General features: G+C 36.1%; 3 protein-coding genes across 11 annotated transcripts in view; 1 reads left to right on the forward strand and 2 right to left on the reverse strand.

Moving 5' to 3' along the window:
- zgc:113278 overlaps positions 1-22,528 on the forward strand; it is an 852,580-nt gene that overhangs the window by 722,518 nt on the left and 107,534 nt on the right. The window contains exon 12 of one of the 2 annotated variants that reach the window (XM_073938361.1): positions 13,661-13,784. The exons of the other annotated variant lie outside the window; for it this stretch is intronic. The gene's annotated coding sequence lies outside the window, so the exon portion shown is untranslated. Of the gene's footprint in view, positions 1-13,660; positions 13,785-22,528 lie in introns of those variants that run through there. 2 annotated transcript variants of the gene reach the window in all.
- tafazzin (tafazzin, phospholipid-lysophospholipid transacylase) lies at positions 640-10,396 on the reverse strand. Of its 6 annotated transcripts, none has more exons than XM_009296614.4 (11): positions 10,342-10,396; positions 9,755-9,883; positions 8,903-9,031; positions 8,708-8,753; positions 8,538-8,623; positions 3,585-3,665; positions 3,291-3,332; positions 3,136-3,198; positions 1,951-1,994; positions 1,782-1,859; positions 640-1,704 (listed from the first exon to the last, which is right to left on the reverse strand). In XM_009296614.4, the coding sequence occupies exons 2-11, from the start codon at positions 9,861-9,863 to the stop codon at positions 1,603-1,605; spliced, it is 780 nt and encodes a 259-aa protein (XP_009294889.1). In that variant the 5' UTR covers positions 9,864-9,883; positions 10,342-10,396; the 3' UTR covers positions 640-1,602.
- The window catches only part of ngfa (nerve growth factor a (beta polypeptide)), a 46,291-nt gene continuing 37,852 nt past the window's right edge, over positions 14,090-22,528 (reverse strand). The window contains exons 2-3 of one of the 3 annotated variants that reach the window (XM_005161919.6): positions 18,274-18,387; positions 14,090-15,095 (exon numbers count right to left, since the gene is read on the reverse strand). In XM_005161919.6, coding sequence (XP_005161976.1) covers positions 14,383-15,084 — 702 coding nt within the window. In that variant the 5' untranslated portion in view covers positions 15,085-15,095; positions 18,274-18,387 and the 3' untranslated portion in view covers positions 14,090-14,382. Of the gene's footprint in view, positions 15,096-18,273; positions 18,389-22,528 lie in introns of those variants that run through there. The other 2 variants (XM_009296612.5, NM_131064.3) reach the window with 2 other exon arrangements.

Genomic DNA, 22,528 nt, shown 5'->3' on the forward strand with positions numbered 1-22,528 from the left:
ATGTTAAATAGCAAATTTCCAAATAATGTTTAAAGGGAAAAAAGAAGTATATATATATATATATATATATATATATATATATATATATATATATATATATATATATATATATATATGTGTGTGTGTGTGTATGTATGTATATATATATATATATATATATATATATATATATATATATATATATATATATATATATATATATATATATATAATGTTAAAGAGGAGAAAAGGAAGTAAATATATATCTATTATGTTGAAATAATCATCTCTCTGGTGACATCATTTGACCTTCTTTCTATTTCCTGGAGATCTACAAATAAAATCTCATTGTAACTCTACTTTCACTTTTAAATTATAGTCATTTTGTCATGATTTCATGTGAAGCTTTTAGTTCTGGTGGTGTGACATTTAATCCTTAAGGAATTGTTGAAAATAACTATATGCACACACACACACAGACACACACACACACATGAACGCACGCACACACACAATATTTCATGTACTGATGCTACTAGTGTAATTAATCATCATAAGTTAATCTAATTGAATAATTTGCTGACATTGATCAAAAATCAAGTATGAATGCTTTCTTTAAAGGTCGCTTTATCAATTCACTCCAACAATTCATCCCACAGATAAGCAGCAGTAAGAAAACTTTTATTCAGATTTTCCATTGTCCATTCCATTCACATTTTCATCACATAATTTATAAATAAATCACAGTTTGGCCAGCTTTCATTTTTATTATACATTTTTAGAAATAGCTTCAGGTGTGTATTTCTTCCTAAAAATGTATTTTACAAAATAATAATACATTTGACTTGCTTTTTAGTCTAGGTCAATGCATCTTTTTGTTGATGTAGGAGTAGTTTTGATTTTGTATCATAGTACATCACTATATGTTTTCTCTGTCCCACACTGGCAAGCTAAAATTACAAAATGTGTTGTCAGATATAAAATGCATAGGTACACCTGAGAAAAAAACTGATTAAGGTTTTGTATTTACAGTCAGTATTTTGTATTAAATACCGTCAAACACCGCATCAAAAATAAAAACTGTAGTACAAAAACCGCTAGTTTTGTCATTCAAAGTATTTCTCTCTGTATTTAAAAATATTTAGTGCTTCAGCATTCTCATTGTAAATCATGCTCATGCACATCAGTGACCGTAGTTATTGATTCAGAAATGACAACTGATTTATCAAACAAAATCACCATGTTCAGATTGATGATTAAGGAGATTATCTGATGCACCCACATTACATCCATGTTCACATTATCAAGGATATAATATTCATTAAAACGAGTGCATAATCCTCTTTAAATGAAGTCATCTGTGTGTATTTCCGCTGCTCAGAGTTTTAGCTGAGTTGTAAGGCAGGTGTTGGCTGATGGGCTAAAAAAATGATGAGGCACAGGTGAGCAAGTTCAGTCTTGGAGTCTTGCAGTCTTGTTTTGACCCAGTCTGGATTAAACTGTACCTGCCTGTAGCTTTCAAGACCTTGATTAACTCATGCAGCTGCGTTTGACAAGGGAAGTTCTGCAGCTCTCCAAGACTGAACTTTCTTACCCCTGTGATGAGGGATCTTGCGATCTTCTTCATGTGTGGTTCTGTAGCCTATGATGAAGAGCCTCTGCCTGGGCTTTCAAACTGCGAAATTCGTCTTGAATATAGTCCGTCACTGTTTTCCGCATTTCCGTCTGTGGAGAGCAGCAATTATGTACCCAACTGCAAAACTACATAGGCATAACTTGTACGTGTCAACTCAACCACCTACCGGATTCGTGTTTTCAGCTCGCAGTGCATTGACCAGATGCCTGACTGTGAACGGTTTTCCTACTAAAACAGTTATCCGCTACACAAAAGGAAAGGACACTCAGTGTAAAACCATTCTGTCAAGTGTGACAATGACAACAACAACATAAAAGTGTATTAACCTGTCCTACTCGAGGAATGTATGGAGTCTCATTTGGTAGAACATCATTCATACCTGAAATTGAACAGTACAATGAACAAGAGAAAAATTAGTGATGAAGGAACTCATTGCGAGTGTTGAAGCTGGCTATCATCAAACTATCATCAGTAAACTTCATTTATTTATTTGAATCTCTGACTCTGGCTCTTCTTCATCTGACAGACTGGTCATTCTTTGGGTTAAAACTGTGAATTCCCCATACACAAGTCTATTAAGGCCTTAATTTGAGATCAAATTTAAGACTTTTTCAATGCTTTTAAGACCCCCTGGGTACTCTGGCAAACGTGGCAAGAAATTTGGCTGCAATTTCTCACAACACAAGCAAATAGCACAGAACACAATGAAAACGTTTCAAGGGGACCCAAAAACATGACGGACTTGGCTGGGATTTGTTTATTGTGCCGTGATCACTGCTCAGTGAAGTTGTAGGTGATCTTTTGAGCTTTTTGTTTTATTTAGCATCCTGATAGCACCATTCCCTTGTCTTTCGTATAGTATTTGCCTAAATAACTAAAACCTACATAGCTGGGTTTGTCATGCTTTTGGGCCCCCTTGACATATTTCTGTTCTGTGCTATTTGATCATTTGCAGCACGTTTTTTTTCTTTTTCTTTTATGTGTTTGTGAAGATTTGCAAAGCGTTCGCTGTCAAACCAATAAAGATATTTTCCTAATTTGTTCATGTTTTTTTTAATTGCATATAAAGCATATATTTATTATTAGCTGCCAAATATGAAGAGTTCAGGGCGATGCAGTGGCGCAGTAGATAGTGCTGTCGCCTCACAGCAAGAAGGTCACTGGTTCGATCCCCGGCTCAGTTGGTGTTCTGTATTGACTTTGCATGTTCTCCCTGCGTTCGCGTGGGTTTCCGGGTGCACCGGTTTCCCCCACAGTCCAAAGACATGCGGTACAGGTGAATTGGGTAGGCTAAATTGTCCATAGTGTATGAGTGTGTGTGTGTGGATGTTTCCCAGAGATGGGTTGTGGCTGGAAGGGCATCCGCTGCGTAAAAATGTGCTGGATAAGTTGGCGGTTCATTCCGCCAAGTGTTAAAGTGATGCTTTTGGCCCTCATAAGAAAGTTGCACTAATATAAATTCATTAAGTTATGCATTATAGCTGCATGTCATGTCATTCAAAAGCGCCTGCACAACTTACCTATATGCCACATAGGTAAAATTATTGGGTGAAGAGAACATTCTGCAATCAAACGTCCAATTCCTTAAAAAAATTAAAAATAAAAAATTTACTTGATTGCCCTTATCAAAAGGGCAAACAAGTAGCATCTTATTATTAGAGCAAAACCATCTTACCCCATTTTATCCTCATGAACTCTCCAGACATGTTAACTCTACCTATAAGGAGAATATATATATATATATATATATATATATATATATATATATATATATATATATATATATGTATATATGTATATATACATATGTATATATATATATTTATATATATATATATATATATATATATATATATATATATATATATATATATATATATATTTATCATATATATATAATTATCATATATATATAATTTATTTATATGTAATTTTAAGGCCAAAAAAACATGAGTTTGCCTGTCTATACCCTCCGGAAATATGTGTATCCATTCCCCTTGATTCAGCCTTTCCAAAAGGAAATCCATTCCTTTCTGATATACTCCATCACCTAAAAAACAGAGGACAGATGGCCTGTTTACATTTACATTTCATTATTTTCCAGATTTTGTTTTTTATCCAAAGCAACATACAAATGAGGACAACAGCAAATCAATCAAGCCATGAGAAATCTTAAGCCGGGCTCAGACTACAAGAGTTTTAAAATCCTTAATTTGAAAATTTCATAAGGAGAATCTTCTGTGATTTTATTACCTCAAATCTTAAATGTGAACAACACACTACACGATATAAAAACCATAACACAGCACACACTGTAAGATATTACTAAGATTATCGTTCCTGATGGAGCACATCACCTGATCGCAGAATAACATGCTTGATTAAGAATTATTATTTATTATATGCTTATAATATTTTAAAATAATACATTTATTTACAATATTTGAGCAACTGCCACCTTGTGCAAACCACTGCACTCGCATGCACTCAAAATACGTCCCTGTTTGCGTAGCTGTTACCGATGGTTATAAACTTAAATAAATGGGGTATATACACACGCATATTATTTATCGTCTGTTCAGTTTTCTTAGTTCATTGCTCTCTCGCACACATGCAGATAGCAAATAGCATGCAGAATAAAAAAATGGTGCTTGTTGAAAAGAGCACATTACCCCCAAACAAATGTCCAATAATAATAATAAAAAAATAATAATAATAATAATAATAAGCTAATAATATCTACATAATGCCAGGATGCGCTGTGCGCTGGCTATCTAGTTCAAAAGCAAAATTGTTACCTGTTGCACTGCCTACAGCGTGAAAAAAATTATCCCATATCATAAACACAGCCAACAGAAAATACTGTATATACTATTTACATTTTTCAAAAGCACAATTTATTGTTTAAGCATTTTGTTTATAGGCTACACATCTGGGTCATAAATTATGGAACAAAATCAATGGCAAAAGTATTGAATTAAAAAGCTTGTTGAATAGCACGACCTGAAAAAAATAATGCACCGTATTAACAAGTTCTTGCATTTTTAACTTAAATTGCAGGGTTTGTGTTTTTAGGTCCTGGAATTTACCACAGCTGTTTATTTAAGCTGTGAACATTTCAACTAAAAACATTTCAAACACGTTTTCGTACTTGTAAATTCAATAAGTCACTTTCAATTTCCAGGTTTTACTTACAAAATAGTCAATACTGTGTTCAAAAATATTCAAGAATGTGTAACATCATCTATTCGTCAAAAGACAGTTTATGTGCATGTAACGCCAAAGGTCTGAGCAGGGCGCGAGCCGGCGATACTAGAATGCAGAATGAAGAAATGTTGTGTGTTGATATGCGCAATATGTCCATTTAAATCTTGCCATTTTGCTGCAATGGCTGGTTGTCTTTGACTGGCAATAGAAATTAGATAGCTATGTTCAAAAGCAAAATTGTTACTTGTTGCACATAAAATAACCTCCTAGTGTCTGAGTGTCCTCATATATTGACAGCACATTTTTAGCTCTTAAGTGGCTATTTAAAATACTTTGAATGTTTTATATTTTGTTTGAGACATACAGTTTTACCCTGCAACTGTTTTGCAGCATATGAAATGTCCTAAACCCTTTTTTTAACTGTTCAAATGGGAACAAAAATGTTGTTTTTACTCTCCGAAAGACAAAGCATGAAAAAAATACAAATAAAATAATAATAATAATAATAATAAATATTATATATACATACATATATATATATATATATATATATATATATATATATATATATATATATATATATATATATATATATATATATATATATATAAAATATGCATTAAAAACAAATCGGGAAAAAGTGTTTTATGTAAATTTGGACCACAAGTCCACATATATGGACATCATTTTTCTCTAAAAGTAAATCATTTCAAAAGATGATACTTGGATATTTATTCTAATTGAGTTCCAATAAGCCCAAACAGCAAAGGGAAATAAAAAATGCATGTAAAAAAAAACCTTGAGCCTTAAGATGATAAGCCAAATACCGTGTAGAAAAAGATAATTTATAAAATATAATTCATGCAACATAAACCCTGGTCTGCAGTTATCGCTCTCTGTAAAAAATAGAATCTTTTAGCCTACTCTTTCTAGGTTATAAGACTAGACGTGGGCCTAATAATTTTATATTGAATAAATTATTACATATAAAACATATAAAATTATTACTATCCTTATTACAATAGTTTTTTCAAAAAACAAAGTTTAAAATGTTTAATCACTTTGGTTTATGGAGATAACTGGTAACGTTTTAGTACTGGCTGCTACAGTAACAGTACATGTGTAAAATATCTGCACGCCGGAATAAAAATAACTATAAATGTGGCTGATAAAAATAAGGAGTATTTAAAAATGATATAGCTTATTTTTATTTATTAAAACCAGCATGATTCTCTCCAGTTCTTGGCTTTGGTGATGCGGAATAGGGTAGAACAGCTTTGATTTCAGCATGGTTTAAAGTCCTAAATATTAAACAAGTTTGATATGATCAGGGAAGCTCTGATTTGTGTCCTAAAAGATTGCTGATTCTATCCTTAAATGGCTCGCATTACTAAAGAATAGGGATGTAACAGTATCAGAATTTCACAAAACCTCGGTATGAATGGCACGGTACGGTATTTATTGAATAATTTACAGGAAAAACAAATCTAATGAAAAGACTTGAAAAAAGTGCCAAAAGTGTTAATTTATCATATAACTATAATCTGGTAAAAGCTGGGATCTCTGGGCATTTACAATGTCCCCTGCAACAGAAAAAAAAGCCTCTCATTTGGGACTGAGGTTTCTGGGACAGAGAGATATGATTTAGCCAAGGTTGACAGCAGTGGGTAACGTTGTGCATTGTCTTTCCACCACTTGAGAGGACAAGCCATGAGTGAGATAGAGGTCTTTTTGCGGTACAAGTCAATGTCTGCATCAATCTAACAAGTGTGCTGAGTTCTGCAGTCCCCACGACTGTTTTTAGTTGTATTCCCCAACTTATATTTCACCACAGTCTGGCAGTGCCTGCATACTGTTTTTTTCTTTGTCTGTCACCTTTTCTCCTTTTTCATATCTTTTTAGAAAGAAACCGAAATGCTTCCACGCATCTGATTTAAAACCCGCTTTAGGTTCGATCATTTCCAGCTCTTGTTCTTCCCCGCTACTAGCAGCACACTCCATTTCCGCATTACTAAATCTGTAGCGACAACAGACCGCAAAGGATGATGGCCACGCCTAGGCTGATGGGAATTGTAGTTCCCGCTACCTCCCGTTCGCTTCATTCGCCTAAGCAAACTTTTCTCAGAAATATAGTTTTATTGAGTAATGCGACTACGGTAATATTTAAAAAAAATTACTATTGCGATATGACGGTAATTACAATATTGTTACATCCCTACTAAATAATCTGCACCTAAAATCGAACCAATCAGTAGTTTTGGACAAGATTTCATCCAGGATTCTCTGGAGATGGAAATATAGCTAAAACTCCTGTAATCAAACCCAGCTTTTGCAAGTCTAATGTCATACATGTAGACTGCATTATAGACTTCAATTTTCAGTAATGATAAATACTGACTAAATTGTGATTACTTAAAGGGCCATGAAACCCCCTCGTTTCAGCAGGGTGTTTTCACACCTCTACTTTGGAAAAAGTCAGAAAAGTGGGCGTGTCCAGCTCTGTTTAGGGGGGAGTGTCGGAGGAACTAAAGTGGGAGGGTGTGGGAGTGTCTATTTGGGCACGTCGAGTTTCAGAGTCAAAATACACAGACAGGAGAAAGTGATGGTGTTTAACCTACATGGACATGTGTAGTCGAATTATTTGCCAAATTATTAAATGGTGGACTTTAACTGCAGTTTGGCTCTTTCATTTAGGGAATTCATTCATGCCCCTCGCGACAAACGAGATATTTGATTCGAGGAGCTGCTCTAAGCGTGTATTTTTCATGCAATGTTTGATAACGCACGGCGAATGAGAGAAAAAAAACCCTCAGCATTTCCAGGAAACTTAGATGCACACGGCAGGTAGCGTCAGAAAGCCGCGTGTGTTATTCCGGTCACAAAATGCGGTAAAAACCCTACACGAGGTTAAAGTTTGGTTGTGATGCTAACGTGTTTATACTCGGTGCAATAGTTAACTTAGTTCGATATGAACAAACTGAATAAACAAAGAGCACTGGTGGCTCACTTACCAAATCTGTAGAGACAGGACAATCACCAGTAACTAGAGCTGCGTCTTTATGAAGAGAATACTACAAGCGAATCCAGATCTCAGCGTTTGGAGATGAGAACAGCTCTCAGGTAAACAATAATCCTCCTTAGACACGTAAGTTATTGTTGTCGAGCGTCGCGTACACTGTTAATCCACACGTGACTCCAGCTGTGCTCTCACAGAGAGAAAATGAAAACAAAACTTAACGGCAGCAAACTATAAAAGCAACACTTCACGCTTGTTTTGCCAACACAACGTGGCGTCTCTGTCGTGAAAACACTGTGACTAATGAATATTAATGAAGTTGCACAATAGAGCGCGCTGATTGGTTTGAACCAAGCTTTACTCATGCATTAACGCATCACACTGTAAGACGTAATAAGACACACTCTGGCACAGACGTCCAGTCTGCACGCTGGAATACACGCTATTATGTCATGACCGTGACGCAGCTTCAAAAATTCGTTTCAAACCGGAAGTACGAATTTGCTTGAAATAACGCAAAAACAACCAATTTACACTTTTTAGTGAAATATAGGTGTCCTAATAGTGTTTTTAGCAGTGTGGGACACATATACGACTGTCAACAGCTCAAAAAATGTGTTTTGGTGTTTCGTGACCCTTTAAGACATTTTAAAAACTATGATCTGGGAAATTAAATCATATGGCATTAGATAAAGTTACCTCTAACAACAGGTACACATTTCCCTCTGCTGAAGAAACTGGAGTGAAATTCTCTTGTGAAACAGATATCAGAGGCAGTAGGTGTCCTAAGCACAGGCAGGTAACAAATGATATTACGTGAACTGCATCGCCTTTACACAAGTCTCCAAATTCTGCCTTCACTAACTCACCATCTCATCTTGTTAAGGTTCCACAACTGCCGGAACTTAAGGACTCCTGATATCAGAGCATACAAAAACAGCATGACTGCATTTATAGTTTCTACTGTAAAGCCTGTGGCCTCAATTGTGTTAAAAGTGATTGTTGTTGTTGTTGTTGGAGAAATTGCTTGTTACTCAAACACATGCACCTGAGGCTCCGCCTACCCCAGATGTGTGGATCATCCATACAGGACTGATGATTGCATACTGTGATAAGGGGTGTGTCCTGAGGACGCTCATCAACCAGGTTCAACAAGACGTCCTGGTTGTGCACCATCAGCGAGTTAAAATACTCTGGAATCAGATAAATTATGAGAAGGCCATTAAGCAGCATCTGTTTTAAAGGTCCCATAAAGTGCTTTGAAAAGTGCATTGTTTTATACAATGTTTAAAATAATCTCAACTTAAAAATAAAAAAAAAAGAGTGAAACATAGTGTAGCTCCTCCCCTTTCACAAAAAACAGCCAATAGAGTTTTGTTTTTCATCACAGTTCTGCCAATGAGAGTGGTTCAGGTGAAGCAAATGAAAAGTGTTTTGAAGGGGGTGGGACACTGGAGAGTATTTGATTGGTCAAGATTTAATGAGAAACTTAAACGTGGTGATGTGAAAAGAGGTGTGACAAGAAGTGACAAATGGAAAGTTTTAGATATTTATACCAGTTTTATATTTTCTAACTGCGAATTTTGTCACTTTTTGAGCATGCTATCTAATAGTGTTTCTCAGCCATGTTCCTGGAGGACCACCAGCTCTGCTTGTTTTCCATGTCTTCTTAACCAAACACACCTGATTTAGATTTTTAGCAAGAACCGCATGAACAGTAATAAGTATGACAGACAAAGGAGACATCTAAAACATGCAGTGTTGGTGGTCCTCCAGGAGCATGGTTGAGAAACACTGATCTGACTGATATCCTTAAAACTAAACGACTGAAACTATCTAAATATATTTAATTTTCACGGGGCATTTTAATTTACTACTAATAATTCAAAATATAAACAGAGGAAGATTTCACTTACTGGTCCAAAGGTAACTGTATGAGCCCACCATTCCCATGACCACTCGGCTGGATATTCTCCAGCCCAGGCGGGGGCATTGTGGGAAGGGCCATGTCACCTCCAAGGGCATCGCCACAGCATTAAACCACACTAAGACATTGTAACAGAGAAGACTTCAACATCTGGAAGAATGTCCAGCTGATAGTAAAGTATTCAATGCAGTTTGGCTGTAAATATTTACTGAGTATGTGTTTGTTTAAATGTGACGTAATGTTTCTGGGATAAAAGCGCAAGCAAAAAATATAACTAAAAGTACAGGAGCAGCTGCTGCTGTAAAAATTACATGACGCTAATAAATAATGTGATACGTGAACATAAAAAACAGCGATAATCTGTCACAAAATATAGTCATGCTGAAGAAGTCAAAACACGAGAAACTTCTACTCATTTTAAACACGTAAACAAGGGTGATATCACGTGGCTAAATTTAGTTACGAATGCAGTTCAACATTTGGACATTGTCTGTGGTATCAAAATTAACTATAATGTGAGTTTGATTTATTATTAAATGTAATATTTGAACAAACTATAATCTTTAATCTTCCCACCTTCCGTCTCGACAACCGATGGGCGCAGAAAAACACGCTACCGGAAGTAGTGTACAAACCTGGGTGCTCATGGGAGTTGTAGTTTTGTAGTCGTGGGTCTCCTTTTTTTGTTAAGAGGAATGCACAAAACATTCATAGTACATTACAATATATATATATATATATATATATATATATATATATATATATATATATATATATATATATATATATATATATATATATATATATTGTAATGTACTATGAATGTTTTGTGCATTCCTCTTAAGTTTTGTGCATATATATATATATATATATATATATATATATATATATATATATATATATATATATATATATATATATATATATATAAACACTTAAAGGAAGAGATTGTGCAATTTAGTTCTCAGAATAATGCTGCAATTCAGTGAGAAAAATATAACATTTTCGGTTTGCAAATTTACATTTGTATATATTTCATTTATCATATTTATATATTTTTATTTCATTTGCATATTTTTTATTGTTAAGAAAATAATAAGATTAATACATTTTCTTTTGATGTAAATGATTTGTTTTGCGATTAAAAAAACATGTTCTCAACGTAAGGGAAAAAAATATCAATATTTTTAATTACAAAAAGAAAATCATATAGACAAATTACCATGTTTGTAAACATTCAGGATGCGCGCACATCGAGGTGGCAGAAAAAAAAAACGGAAGTGCTAGCCAGGGGCGTAGATTACCATCAACTATTAAAATGTCCCCACCAATAATTTCATTCACTTAAAAAAATCCTGTCAATATTAACATGCCGAAAGGGTTAAATCTAGTCTCTTGTCGAGTTGCACCGCCCCCCCAAACACATATGAACATTGTGATTGGCTGTGCCTATCCCTGTTGATAAAATCAAAATAATTTATTTTTTTTTACTTTCATTTAATGTTTAAAATACAAATGTGTGTGTGTGTTAGTGACAATTACCAACACAAAAACATAACCTGGTGATTCATTGTTCCTTTTGTATGCTTCAAGCCAGATGATTTTTCTGGAAAACCTGTCAATACATTTTTACATAAGTAACACTCTAATCTGAAGATTGTACAGGATCTGAGAAATGGACCAAAGTGATAGAGAAAAGTTGTAACAGAACTAATCTTCATCTGTTAAATAAAAAAACCACAATACCCTAGAAAAAACAACAACACTGAAATAGCGGGAGATGAAGCAGTGGCACAGTAGTGCTGTCGCCTCACAGCAAGAAGGTCGCTGGGTCGCTGGTTTGAGTTTCGGCTCAGTTGGCGTTTCTGTATGGAGTTTGCATGTTCTCCCTGCGTTCGCCTGGGTTTCCTCCGTGTGCTCCAGCTTCCCCCACAGTCCAATGACATGCGGTACAGGTGAATTGGGTAGGCTAAATTGTCAATTTTTCTGAATGTGTGTGGATGTTCCACAGATATGGGTTGCGGCTGGAAAGGCATCCGCTGCATAAAAACTTGCAGGATAAGTTATCGGTTCATTCCGCTGTGGCGACCCTGGATTAAAAAAGGGACTAAGCCAACAAGAAAATGAATTAATTAATGAATGAAATCGCGGGTTATGCTTTGCTCAATCTGGCTTTGGACTGCTTTGCTCATTCTGTCTATGAAGTGCTTGGCCCCTTAATCGCTGCTTGCAGCTATATGTATTATTATTATTAATATTATTATTACTACTACTACTACTACTAGTATTGTTAACAGTAATAATAATCATGCTATTATTATTAATGCTAAGTTTTATAGTTTTATTAGATAATAATTATATAATTATTACATTTTATTCATTTTTTCAATAGCATTTTCATCTTTTTTTATTTATTATTTTTTATAATTACATTTTTTACACCTAACAACTCTTTAATAAAAATGTTAAGGTTTGATTCATGAGTAGGTTTAGTGCAAGTAGTTATTACCAAGTAAGTTATACAAGTATAAGTACTATAAGTACAAGCCAAAAGTTGAAACCTTTTTTTTTTTTTTCCCATGCTGTCCCAGATTTTTCTGATTGAGGGTTGTACATACTGTGTGCATGCAAAACAGGACTTTAAAAGACAATATGCCACCAAATTAAAAATGAATTTTGTGATACAATGTTGACATTTGAAAGCACCAAAACAAACGCATCCCTAACCCAACAAAACCACACACTCTTTTGGTTATATTCATACCATCTTCATCTTCCATAACTGTATTTTCATATATAATTTCATAATTATTAAAAAATATATATATTTATTTAACATACTGATGTGTGCTGAATGTTCTGACAAGTATGTAAAGTTGGGTCATATTTGAAATCACATTAGTTTGAAGGAGTTATTTAATTAATAATATAATTCATATTATTTAGTAGTTAAAGGAACAGTTACACTGTAACAAGGACATCTCAAATAAAGTGTAAACAATGCTTTCCCATGTTTAGAGTTCATAACAATAAAAGAAACGTTTTAATTAAATACTGATATGAGATTACGACAGAAGAAGTCTTCCATTGACATACAGAAGTGGGGTGTTTAATAAATAAGAGCATCAACAACACAACAAAAGCTTGCTTTATGTATACAGTATACACACACATACACACACACACACACATATATACACACACGTACTCTCTCTCACTCACACACACACACACACACACACACACACACACACACATATATATATATATATATATATATATATATATATATATATATACACACATACACAGGGAGGGCCTTTATATGGATACACCTTAAAAATGGGATTAGTTGGTGATAATAACGTCCTGTTTGTGGCACATTAGTATATGTGAGGGGGCAAACCTTTCAAGTTGGGTGGTGACCATGGTGGCCATTTTGAAGTCGGCCATCTTGGATCCAACTTTTGTTGTTTTAATAGGAAGACAGTCATGTGACACATCAAAATTATTGGGAATTTCACAAGAAAAACAATGGCGTATCTTCACACCATAGACCAGGGGTGGCCAACCCTGTTCTTGAAGCCACCTTCCTGCAGATTTCAGTTGCTACCTATATCAAACACACCTGAACCAATTAATTAGGACCTGAACACCACGTGATAATTACAGGCAGGTGTGCTTGATATGGGTTGCAACTAAAATCTGCAGGAAGGTGGCTCTCCAGGAACAGGGTTGGCCACCCCTGCCATAGACAAGTGGCCTTGAGGTTTCCACTGATGAAGAATGGCCCGACTATCTTTGTTGTCAATGGTATGAAGATACAAGATGTGCAGCACCTGAAACTGGATTCTGGAAGCCTGTGCTGGCATTTCTCCTGCGGTGTTGCTATCAGTGTGTGAAGAGTGGGAGAAGAGGCTTGCATTGACAATCCAACACAATGGGCAGCACATTGAACACATTTTATAAGTGGTCAGAAACTTGTAAATAACTCATGAAAGAATAAAGTTACGTTAAAATCAAGCACACCATTGATTTTCTTGTGAAATTTCCAATCAGTTCGATGTGTCACATGACCCTCTTCCGATTGAAAAAGCAAAAGTTGGATCCAAGATGGCCGACTTCAAAATGGCCACCATGGTCACCACCAATCTTGAAAAGTTTCCCCCCTCACATATACTAATGTACCACATACAGGACGTTAATATCACCAACCATTCTCATTTTACTAAGATGTATCCATATAAATGGGCAACCCTGTATGTATGTTTATATATATATATATATATATATATATATATATATATATATATATATATATATATATATATATATATATATRTRTATATATATATATATATATATATATATATATATATATATATATAATATTTATATTCTGATTATATAAACTATATAAATATGTCATGCAGTCCTCATAACTTAAATTGACCAATAATTTACAGAGTGAGGTAGGGTAGAAGGGTCCTAGGTTGCGATGTCATAAAGAATACAGGTAAAGGGTGGGGACTCAGTGGCGTTGGCAGTACAGATGATAATAATGATGGGTGAAAGGGACTTTCAACAGGAGGCTGCATTGGATTGCTGAGATAGCAGTCAATACTTCAGTCCATGCCTCCAGGAGTTACGGCTGAGCACACAGACGCATGCGGCGTTGATTCGGATGAACCTCCAGGCGATCTGGTTTTTGTAGGACGTTAGCGCCCGCACATAGGTGTGTGTGTTGGTGCAGTAAGAGTTCCAGTGCTTGCTGTCAATGCCACGACAGCTAGAGGTTCCTGCTTTAACGCCACTGGCTCCTTGACCGGGCTTAGGGGCGCCAATAGGTTTCTTCACACGACATGTGGTCTCGTAGAAGAGCTGCTTCTTTACAACGTTGTTGATGCGAAAATGTGGTAGCACCATGACTTCATTGCCCCCTAAGTCTGTGGCATGGGTCAGGTTGCCAACCCAGTGCTCTTCGCTGTCACACACCGAGTACTCACCACGATGCAGGAAGTCGTTTGCCTTCCGTCGGATGCGTGGACGCCTGGGGGTTCCCATTTCTTTTTCAGCAGTGATCACATCACTAAACACTACACGAGGTGAGCGGTAGCGGCGCTTGTTGAAGAGTTTGGGGTCCACGGTGGGAATTAGTTCGTCATAGTGCAAGTCCTCTTTTGATTGGCTGTAAAGCCTGGGTGAGTTTTGTGTTGCCGCGTGCTGATTGGCTGACGCCTGTGCCTGGGTGTGGCCTCCCATAATGAGTGCAGCCTGAATGCTGATCAGGATGAGCAGGACCAGCGTCAACGACCTCATGGGCACTAGTCCTGCAGAAACAGACACACCTCAGATAATCAGCAAAATGGAAAATTAATTCTCCAGTTTGTTAGAAACAGCTTGCTTTCTATTAGTGAAGTGGCCTGCACAGTATCCCTGACTGCTTAAAATTTCAGCAGAAATACAGAACTGTTCATATTGAAGTCACGTCATGCATGGAAGTATGTCATCTTTGGAAATTTCACAATGTATTGTCTATTTTTCTTTGTCCTAGGCATTTATACATTTATTTGTTTATTTTTTTAAATAAAATTTTAATCTAGTTGTCATTAAGCCTCTTATTAAAAAACACACACTGCAAATTTTAGATAGTAGATTTAGCTACCTTAGAGTTAAAATTGACACTCCCTTAGAGTTTATATAGGAACCAATATAAAAGTGTTAAAATAACACTTTTGAAAGAGTTAACATTATCAACACTCTGAGAGTGTTAAAAAAATCAGTTAAACTTACAGAAAAATTCCGGCAGCTGTGGTTGCCAGAAATTTTTTTCGTAAAAAAACGGAAGTTTTATAGAACTGTTTCAATTTACAGAAAATAACCGTGTTTCATGAACTAATACAATGTTCAGTTCACAAAAACATAGCTCAGTGCGCAGTAGTGATGGGTCGTTCTTGAACGATTTGTTAATTTTGAACGAATCTTCAATATGACTTGGGAATTACGAGTCCTCTCAGGGAGTCATTCGTTCATCCGCGCGTGCGCACATTTGTGTAGGTGGTATCGTTCATTTCAAGTCTTTTGAGTCGTTCATCGCGGAAAGGCAGAAGCCAATCATATGCGTTCAGAGCGGGAAAAAGAATTAATCTGTTCAACTCTCGAGTCCTCTATTGGGTCTGAGTCATTCGTTCATCACGGGCCAATCATATGCATTCAGAGCCGGAAAAAGAATTGATCCGTTCATCTCTCGAGTCCTCTTTCGGGTTTGAGTCATTCGTTCATCACAGGTCAATCATATGCGTTTAGAGCCGGAAAAAGAATTGATCCGTTCATCTCTTAAGTCCTCGGGATTGAGTCATTCTGTCACGTGATGAACGAACGACTCAAGAACCAGAAGACTCGAAAGATGAACTAATTATCATGGCTCCTATCGACTCAGACTGTGTACTTTGGTTAAGATTATATGTGACTATCAATGTAACGTGAACAAACCACTGACATTTGAAGACATGAAAAAGTGAGCTAAGCAAAGAGACAACAATACCTTTAAAGACAAAAGAGCAGGTAAACATTGAATTATTATTTTCTCTTTCTATTTGTCATGTGATCAACCTTTTGGGCTACTTGTAGATGTGTTTGGAAGCAATTCGTAACATTTTAATAATATTTAGGCTAATTGAACCAAATGAACCAAATGACTCAAAAAGATTTGTTCATCTCGATGAACGAGACTCAAAGTTCAAGAGTCAGTAAAATGATCCGAACTGCCCATCACTATTGCACAAAAATGTAAAGTCAGTAAAGGCAGTATTGTGTTCATGTGTGATTGCAGTTAGCAAATAGATTTTCACTGCATTAGTAACTACACAGTTACCTTTAAACAAAAGAGATGCAGCATATCAATATTCGACCTTGCAAATCTATGTGGACTGCACTCAGAGCTTTAAATCATCTGAGCTCTTCGTCTGTTAAGGTGGTCGGCAGAAGGGAAGTGCCGTATCTAAACAGGTTGGCCCTGCTGGATGCCATCACCCTTGCTTACCATAGACAGGGGTTGGTGATGTATTTCAGAGTGTTGTGAAGTAGTAAACAAAGACATCAATTACCTGACACTAAACTTTTGGCAAAAAATAAAAATAAAAATAATAATAATAATAATTCTTATTTTGGAGGTTTTAAATTGCTGGGGTCAAATTGACCCCAGTGGATAAAAGGTGTTAGCAGATTTTAGAGTAACAGTAGGGTCAGGGGCGGACTGGGAAAAAAATTCAGCCCTGGCAATGTAGCCACAGCAGCCCACTACCACACCGACACAGCCCCACCCATAAACCCACACATTTCCATACGTAATAGATATTTAAACACCTAATGTATGTGACTTAAACAAAAACAACCCGTTTATAACAAATGTATGCATTTGTAAACACTAAATAAAAAATAATCTGTGCATCTTGCCGAGTCAGTGTGCTGTCTGTTTATACCGTTTGTCTGCTATTACTTATGATAAGAGTAACTTGTGAATGTGCACACACCTTTACACACAAATGGACATGCAGCATTAGCAACACTTTAGCATAATTTTTTTCACAAATAACTGTTGTATGTCATTCTCTGCAGTGTTAAGGGGCTTTGCCTCATTCTTGTTTTAAATATATATGTGCCTATTAAACAATTATAGGTGACCTAATGAATAAAAATGAAAAATTATGACCTAATGTACAGTCTCTGGCTGCACGAAACCAGGCACCCATCTCTGATTGGGCCAAATGCTTAACATTTATTATTATCATTTAATTATTACTAATATTATTATTCTCATCATCATATTATCACATCTAGCATGAGATAAAAGCTGCCTGCAAGTAAAAACAATACATATTTAAAAAAAAAAAAAAACTGACCGGCCCACATTTAAAAAATGGTCCGGCCCTTCTGGCATTTGCCAGAATTGCCAGATGGCCAGTCCGCCCCTGAGTAGGGTTAATTTTTGTGTTGTGGGAAATGCAGTGTGTTTTTTAATTTTAATTGCATTGTGCAGATTTGCAGCAGGTGTGCAGTCAAACTGAAGAAGATCTTTAAATAATTTGCTGGTGTTTTTTGTAATTGCATGTGTTTTCCTAAGTTGCAGCACTTTAAGCTCGCTCGGCCACCGTACATATTCATTCATTCATTTTGTTGTCGGCTTAGTCCCTTTATTAATCTGGGGGCGCCACAGCGGAACGAACCAGCAAGTTTTTACGCAGCGGATGCCCTTCCAGCCACAACCCATCTCTGGGAAACACTGTAAATATTTAATAACAAAATTAAATAATTAAAGTATGATATTTAAGTTCAATCAAGTGGCCCGCCTGCAGGATTGTTGAGGCCTGCCAGTTGAGAATTCCTACTCTAAAGAACCTTTTTTTCCTCCTTGTGGAAAAAATGGAAAGTTTAATGGGACGTTCATCGTAAAATCATCAATCCTAATAAAAACCTTTATTTTATGAGCTTATATATGTGCTGACTGACCTGTGAAATGTTCAGAGTTGAAGTGAGGGCCCAGTGGGCTGCTAGAGCCAGAGTCCAATGCAGGCTGACCCCCAAGCCCCTGCCATCTGGACTGGCCTGTGCGTCTGCTCTTTTCTGTAAAACACACAAACATGGCTCTTAAGCTAAAAAACAAAACAAAATCCAATTTCATGTGTTCGACAGGCACATAACAATGCTGCATGCATTAAAGGATATTGAAAGTTTTCACACTTCTGATTAGAAAAAAAGCTAGGAAAAGGCGTCGTGTTCCAGCTGTGTTGATATGGGAATTTCACGTGTGGACAGAGGGAAGGGTTTGAATAAAAAAGGTAGTTTCATTACATGCATTAAAACAGTTCATTTGCACACTGGTGGCAATACAAACCCCCTCACACTGAGGAGATGGAGAATGACTTTGATAGCAGCATTTACTTCCAGCATTTAATTCCCTGAATCATTCATTCATTCATTCATTTTCTTGTCAGCTTAGTCCCTTTATTAATCCGGGGTCGCCACAGCGGAATGAACCGCCAACTTATCAGGCAAGTTTTTACGCAGCGGATGCCCTTCCATCTCTGGGAAACATCCACACACACTACGGACAATTTAGCCTACCCAATTCACCTGTACCACATGTCTTTGGACTGTGGGGGAAACCGGAGCACCTGGAGGAAACCCACGCGAAGGCAGGGAGAACATGCAAACTCCACACAGAAACGCTAACTGAGCCGAGGTGCGAACCAGCGACCCAGCAACCTTCTTGCTGTGAGGCGAAAGCACTTCCTACTGCGCCACTGCCTCGCCATTCCCTGAATCATACAGTTTTATTAATTATAGTGCAGGCACACTGTAAAAAATGTTGTTATTTCAACTTAAAAAATAAGTGTTTGTGCTGCCTTGAAAGTTAAAGTTTACTTCACCTAAATCATACAGTTTTATTACTGGTCTATAAATCACTAAATGGCCTAGGACCTAAATACATCACAGATATGCTCACTGAATACAAACCTAACAGATCACTCAGATCATTAGGATCATATAAACTAGAAGTTCCAAGAGTTCAGTCAAAGCAGGGTGAATCAGCTTTTAGCCACTATGCCCCTGGCTGCTGGAATCAACTTCCAGAAATGATCAGATGTGCTCCAACATTAGGCACATTCAAATCAAGACTGAAAACACATCTGTTTAGCTGTGCCTTTACTGAATGAGCACTGTGCTGCGTCCGACAGATTGCACTATCATGTTTTTCTCTTCTTCTTCATTCTTTCATATCACATTTTACCTGTTTTTATGTTTTGTTTTGTTTTTACGCATTTTTATTATTTGTATTTATTTTTTTTACTTGTTTCTTTTATTATTGTTTATGTAAAGCACTTTGAATTGCCATTGTGTATGAAATGTGCTATATAAATAAACTTGCCTTGCCTTGCCTTGCCTTGCCTAAATCAGGGATGTCCACACTCGGTCCTGGAGGGCCGGTGTCCTGGAGAGTTTAGTTCCAACCCCAATCAAACACACATGAACAAGCTAATCAAGCTCTTACTAGGTATGCAGGTGTGTTGAAGCAAGTTGGAGCTAAGATCAGCAGGACACCGGCCCTCCAGGACCGACTTTGGACACCCGTGACCTAAACAGTGAAGTTGTCTTAACTCAGTGAAGCAAGTGGGGCAGGGCCGAGAGCCTTGGGTACAAAGTGGCCGGTATCGTAAGTGATAACTAACAGCACCTGTTTCCTGCTGCATCACTACTGATAATTACATTTGACAAATATTAACATCAATATTTTGTTATTGATATTGATATTTTAGCCTGACACGAGGGCACCAGCTATGTAGTGATAATTGAATAATCACATATTAACATCAATTCAATTCAATTCAGCTTTATTTGTATAGCGCTTTTACAATGTAGATTGTGTCAAAGCAGCTTCACATAAATGGTCATAGTAACTGGAACAGTGTGGTTCAGGTTTTAGTGTTTAAGTTCAGTTCAGTTCAGTTTAGCTCAGTTCAGTGTGATTTATCATTACTGAGAGTTCAAACAATGAAGTGCCAATTCATCGATGCGTAGCTCTACCAATCCTGAACCATGCGAGGCAGTGGCGACAGCGGAGAGGGAAAAAAAACTTCACCTGATGGGAGTGAAGAAAAAAAACCTTGAGGGAACCAGACTCAGTTCAGCATGACCATTTTAATTTCTCCGCTGGCCAAAAGTCTTGTGCAGAGCTTCATTCGCCGTGGTTTAGGCAGGAAGATAGCCTCAGCGAAGACTCATCTGTCCCTGGAACGTCGCTGGAATCAGACTCATGTTCTCCACTCCCCACGACCATCAGCACAGCAGCAGCTCAGGATATGATATATAACATCAGTGTTTTGGTAGTGATATTTTTAGCCTCACATGAGCATAAGGGCACCAGTTATGTAGTGATAATTGAATTTACCACATTTATTAACATCAATATTTTGCAAGTTTTATTATTATTTTCACAATGCCCATGGTAAACCCGGCCCTGCTTATAGGAATTGTATTATCGAACGCATTAGTACATCTCTAATAAAGCAAGCATGGCGGACACACACACATACGTTCACACGAAGGGGAACACATATATAACACATATATATATATATATATATATATATATATATATATATATATATATATATATATATATATATATATATATATATATATATATATATATATTTATTTATATATGCATGCAAACTCCACACAGAAACGCCAACTGACCCAGCAACTTTCTTGCTGTGAGGCGACAGTGCTAACCAGTGAGCCACCGTGTTGCCCATTATTATAATTATTATTATTATTATTATTATTATTATTATAATTATTATTATTATTATTATTATTATTATTATTATTATTATTATTATTATTATTATTATTATTATTTAAATATTCACCTAATTTAAATCATTGGAGAAAGAATGCTGTATTGAGATTGGCCACTAGAGGACAGACGTGCACCGACAGTTGATCTGCACATAGGGTCTTCCACTGTAACTTCAGCTCAGAACATGGCAAGACTCACAGTAGCAACAGTTTAAACTCGCAAAGCAAACAGGTTGAAAGCTCAACTTAAACACAATAAACCGTGTGCTGTGTATGTGTGTGTGTAGGTGGTTGTGTTTTGTGCAGCTGAAGGACTGAAAACACAGTTAGTGTTTGTATCTGAAGCTGCTGACATTAACCAGCTCGCATTAATAAGCTTTCAAGTCTCAGCCTCTGTCAGAAATGTCTGCTTTTCATAACCTAATCTGAATAATATAACATGACTATTTCATGTCGTTTGTAGTGTCATGATACATTTTACTGTAGTATTGTCTATGAGCATGTTGTAAGCGTTGTTTAAATGCTCCTTCTTGTCTTAGGGCAATTATAAAATACCTTTTTTGATTCATCTCAAATGGTGACTTCCACATATCTAATGAACTTATTTTGTTTTTGTTATTGAACCTAATAAATAAATAAATAAATAAATGTTTGGATTTTTGGGGGATGAAAAATAAGTTTAACTCCATTAGACTAAACAGAGTTGAATTTATAACTCATTAAATAAATTTATTAAACACATTAATTATTTTTCATTAAAATAACAGATTAGCAATACAACATATATTTTACATTTTAAGCTTCACTTTGAAAAAGATCTTTTGTATTACATTATAATACAATATTGTATTTATTGAAAGAAAATTGTTTCTGTCCCAAGTCAAAATGAACATAACGTGTTATGATGGTTCAATCAAATTAACTTTCATACACTCTCAGAAATAAAGGTACGCGAGCTGTCACTGGGGTGGTACCTTTTCAAAAGGTACAAATTTGTATCTAAAAGGTCCATATTAATACCTTAAGGGTACAAATAAGTAACTAAAAAGTACAAAAGTGTTCCTCTTAAAATTTGTTTACTAATATATACTTTTGAGGTACCAATATGGACCTTTTAAGTACAAATGTGTACCTTTTGAAAAGGTACCGCACCCTAGTGACAGCTTGCGTACCTTTATTTCTGAGAGTGTAGTAAGTGTATCAGGCCCGTAGCCAGTGTGGTGAGAGGGGTGGTTCTTTTTTCCACAAAAAGTTGACCTTTTTGCAGTTATACGCCTCAGTTTCTAATCAACTATGAGATTTACTACTGCATTTTAGTGACTTTTTTGCTGGATTAGCTAGTCAGATGTCATCATAACCACACTTTTTGATGTACTAAAATATTTCCTAAAACAATTGC

The sequence above is a fragment of the Danio rerio genome, chromosome 23 (assembly GCF_049306965.1).
Source record: "Danio rerio strain Tuebingen ecotype United States chromosome 23, GRCz12tu, whole genome shotgun sequence".
In the NCBI taxonomy this organism is placed as follows: domain Eukaryota; kingdom Metazoa; phylum Chordata; class Actinopteri; order Cypriniformes; family Danionidae; genus Danio; species Danio rerio.

Bases quoted from the DNA above. Each gene is read 5' to 3' on its own strand.
- tafazzin (XM_009296614.4), bottom strand. From the start codon at position 9,863: ATGCCCTTGGAGGTGACATGGCCCTTCCCACAATGCCCCCGCCTGGGC. The intron at 8,624-8,707 runs GTGAGTTAGTGA...GCCTGTGCTTAG, and splicing joins AACCTTAACAAGATGAGATG to GACACCTACTGCCTCTGATA. The intron at 1,860-1,950 runs GTAGGACAGGTT...CCTTTTGTGTAG, and splicing joins AGACTCCATACATTCCTCGA to CGGATAACTGTTTTAGTAGG.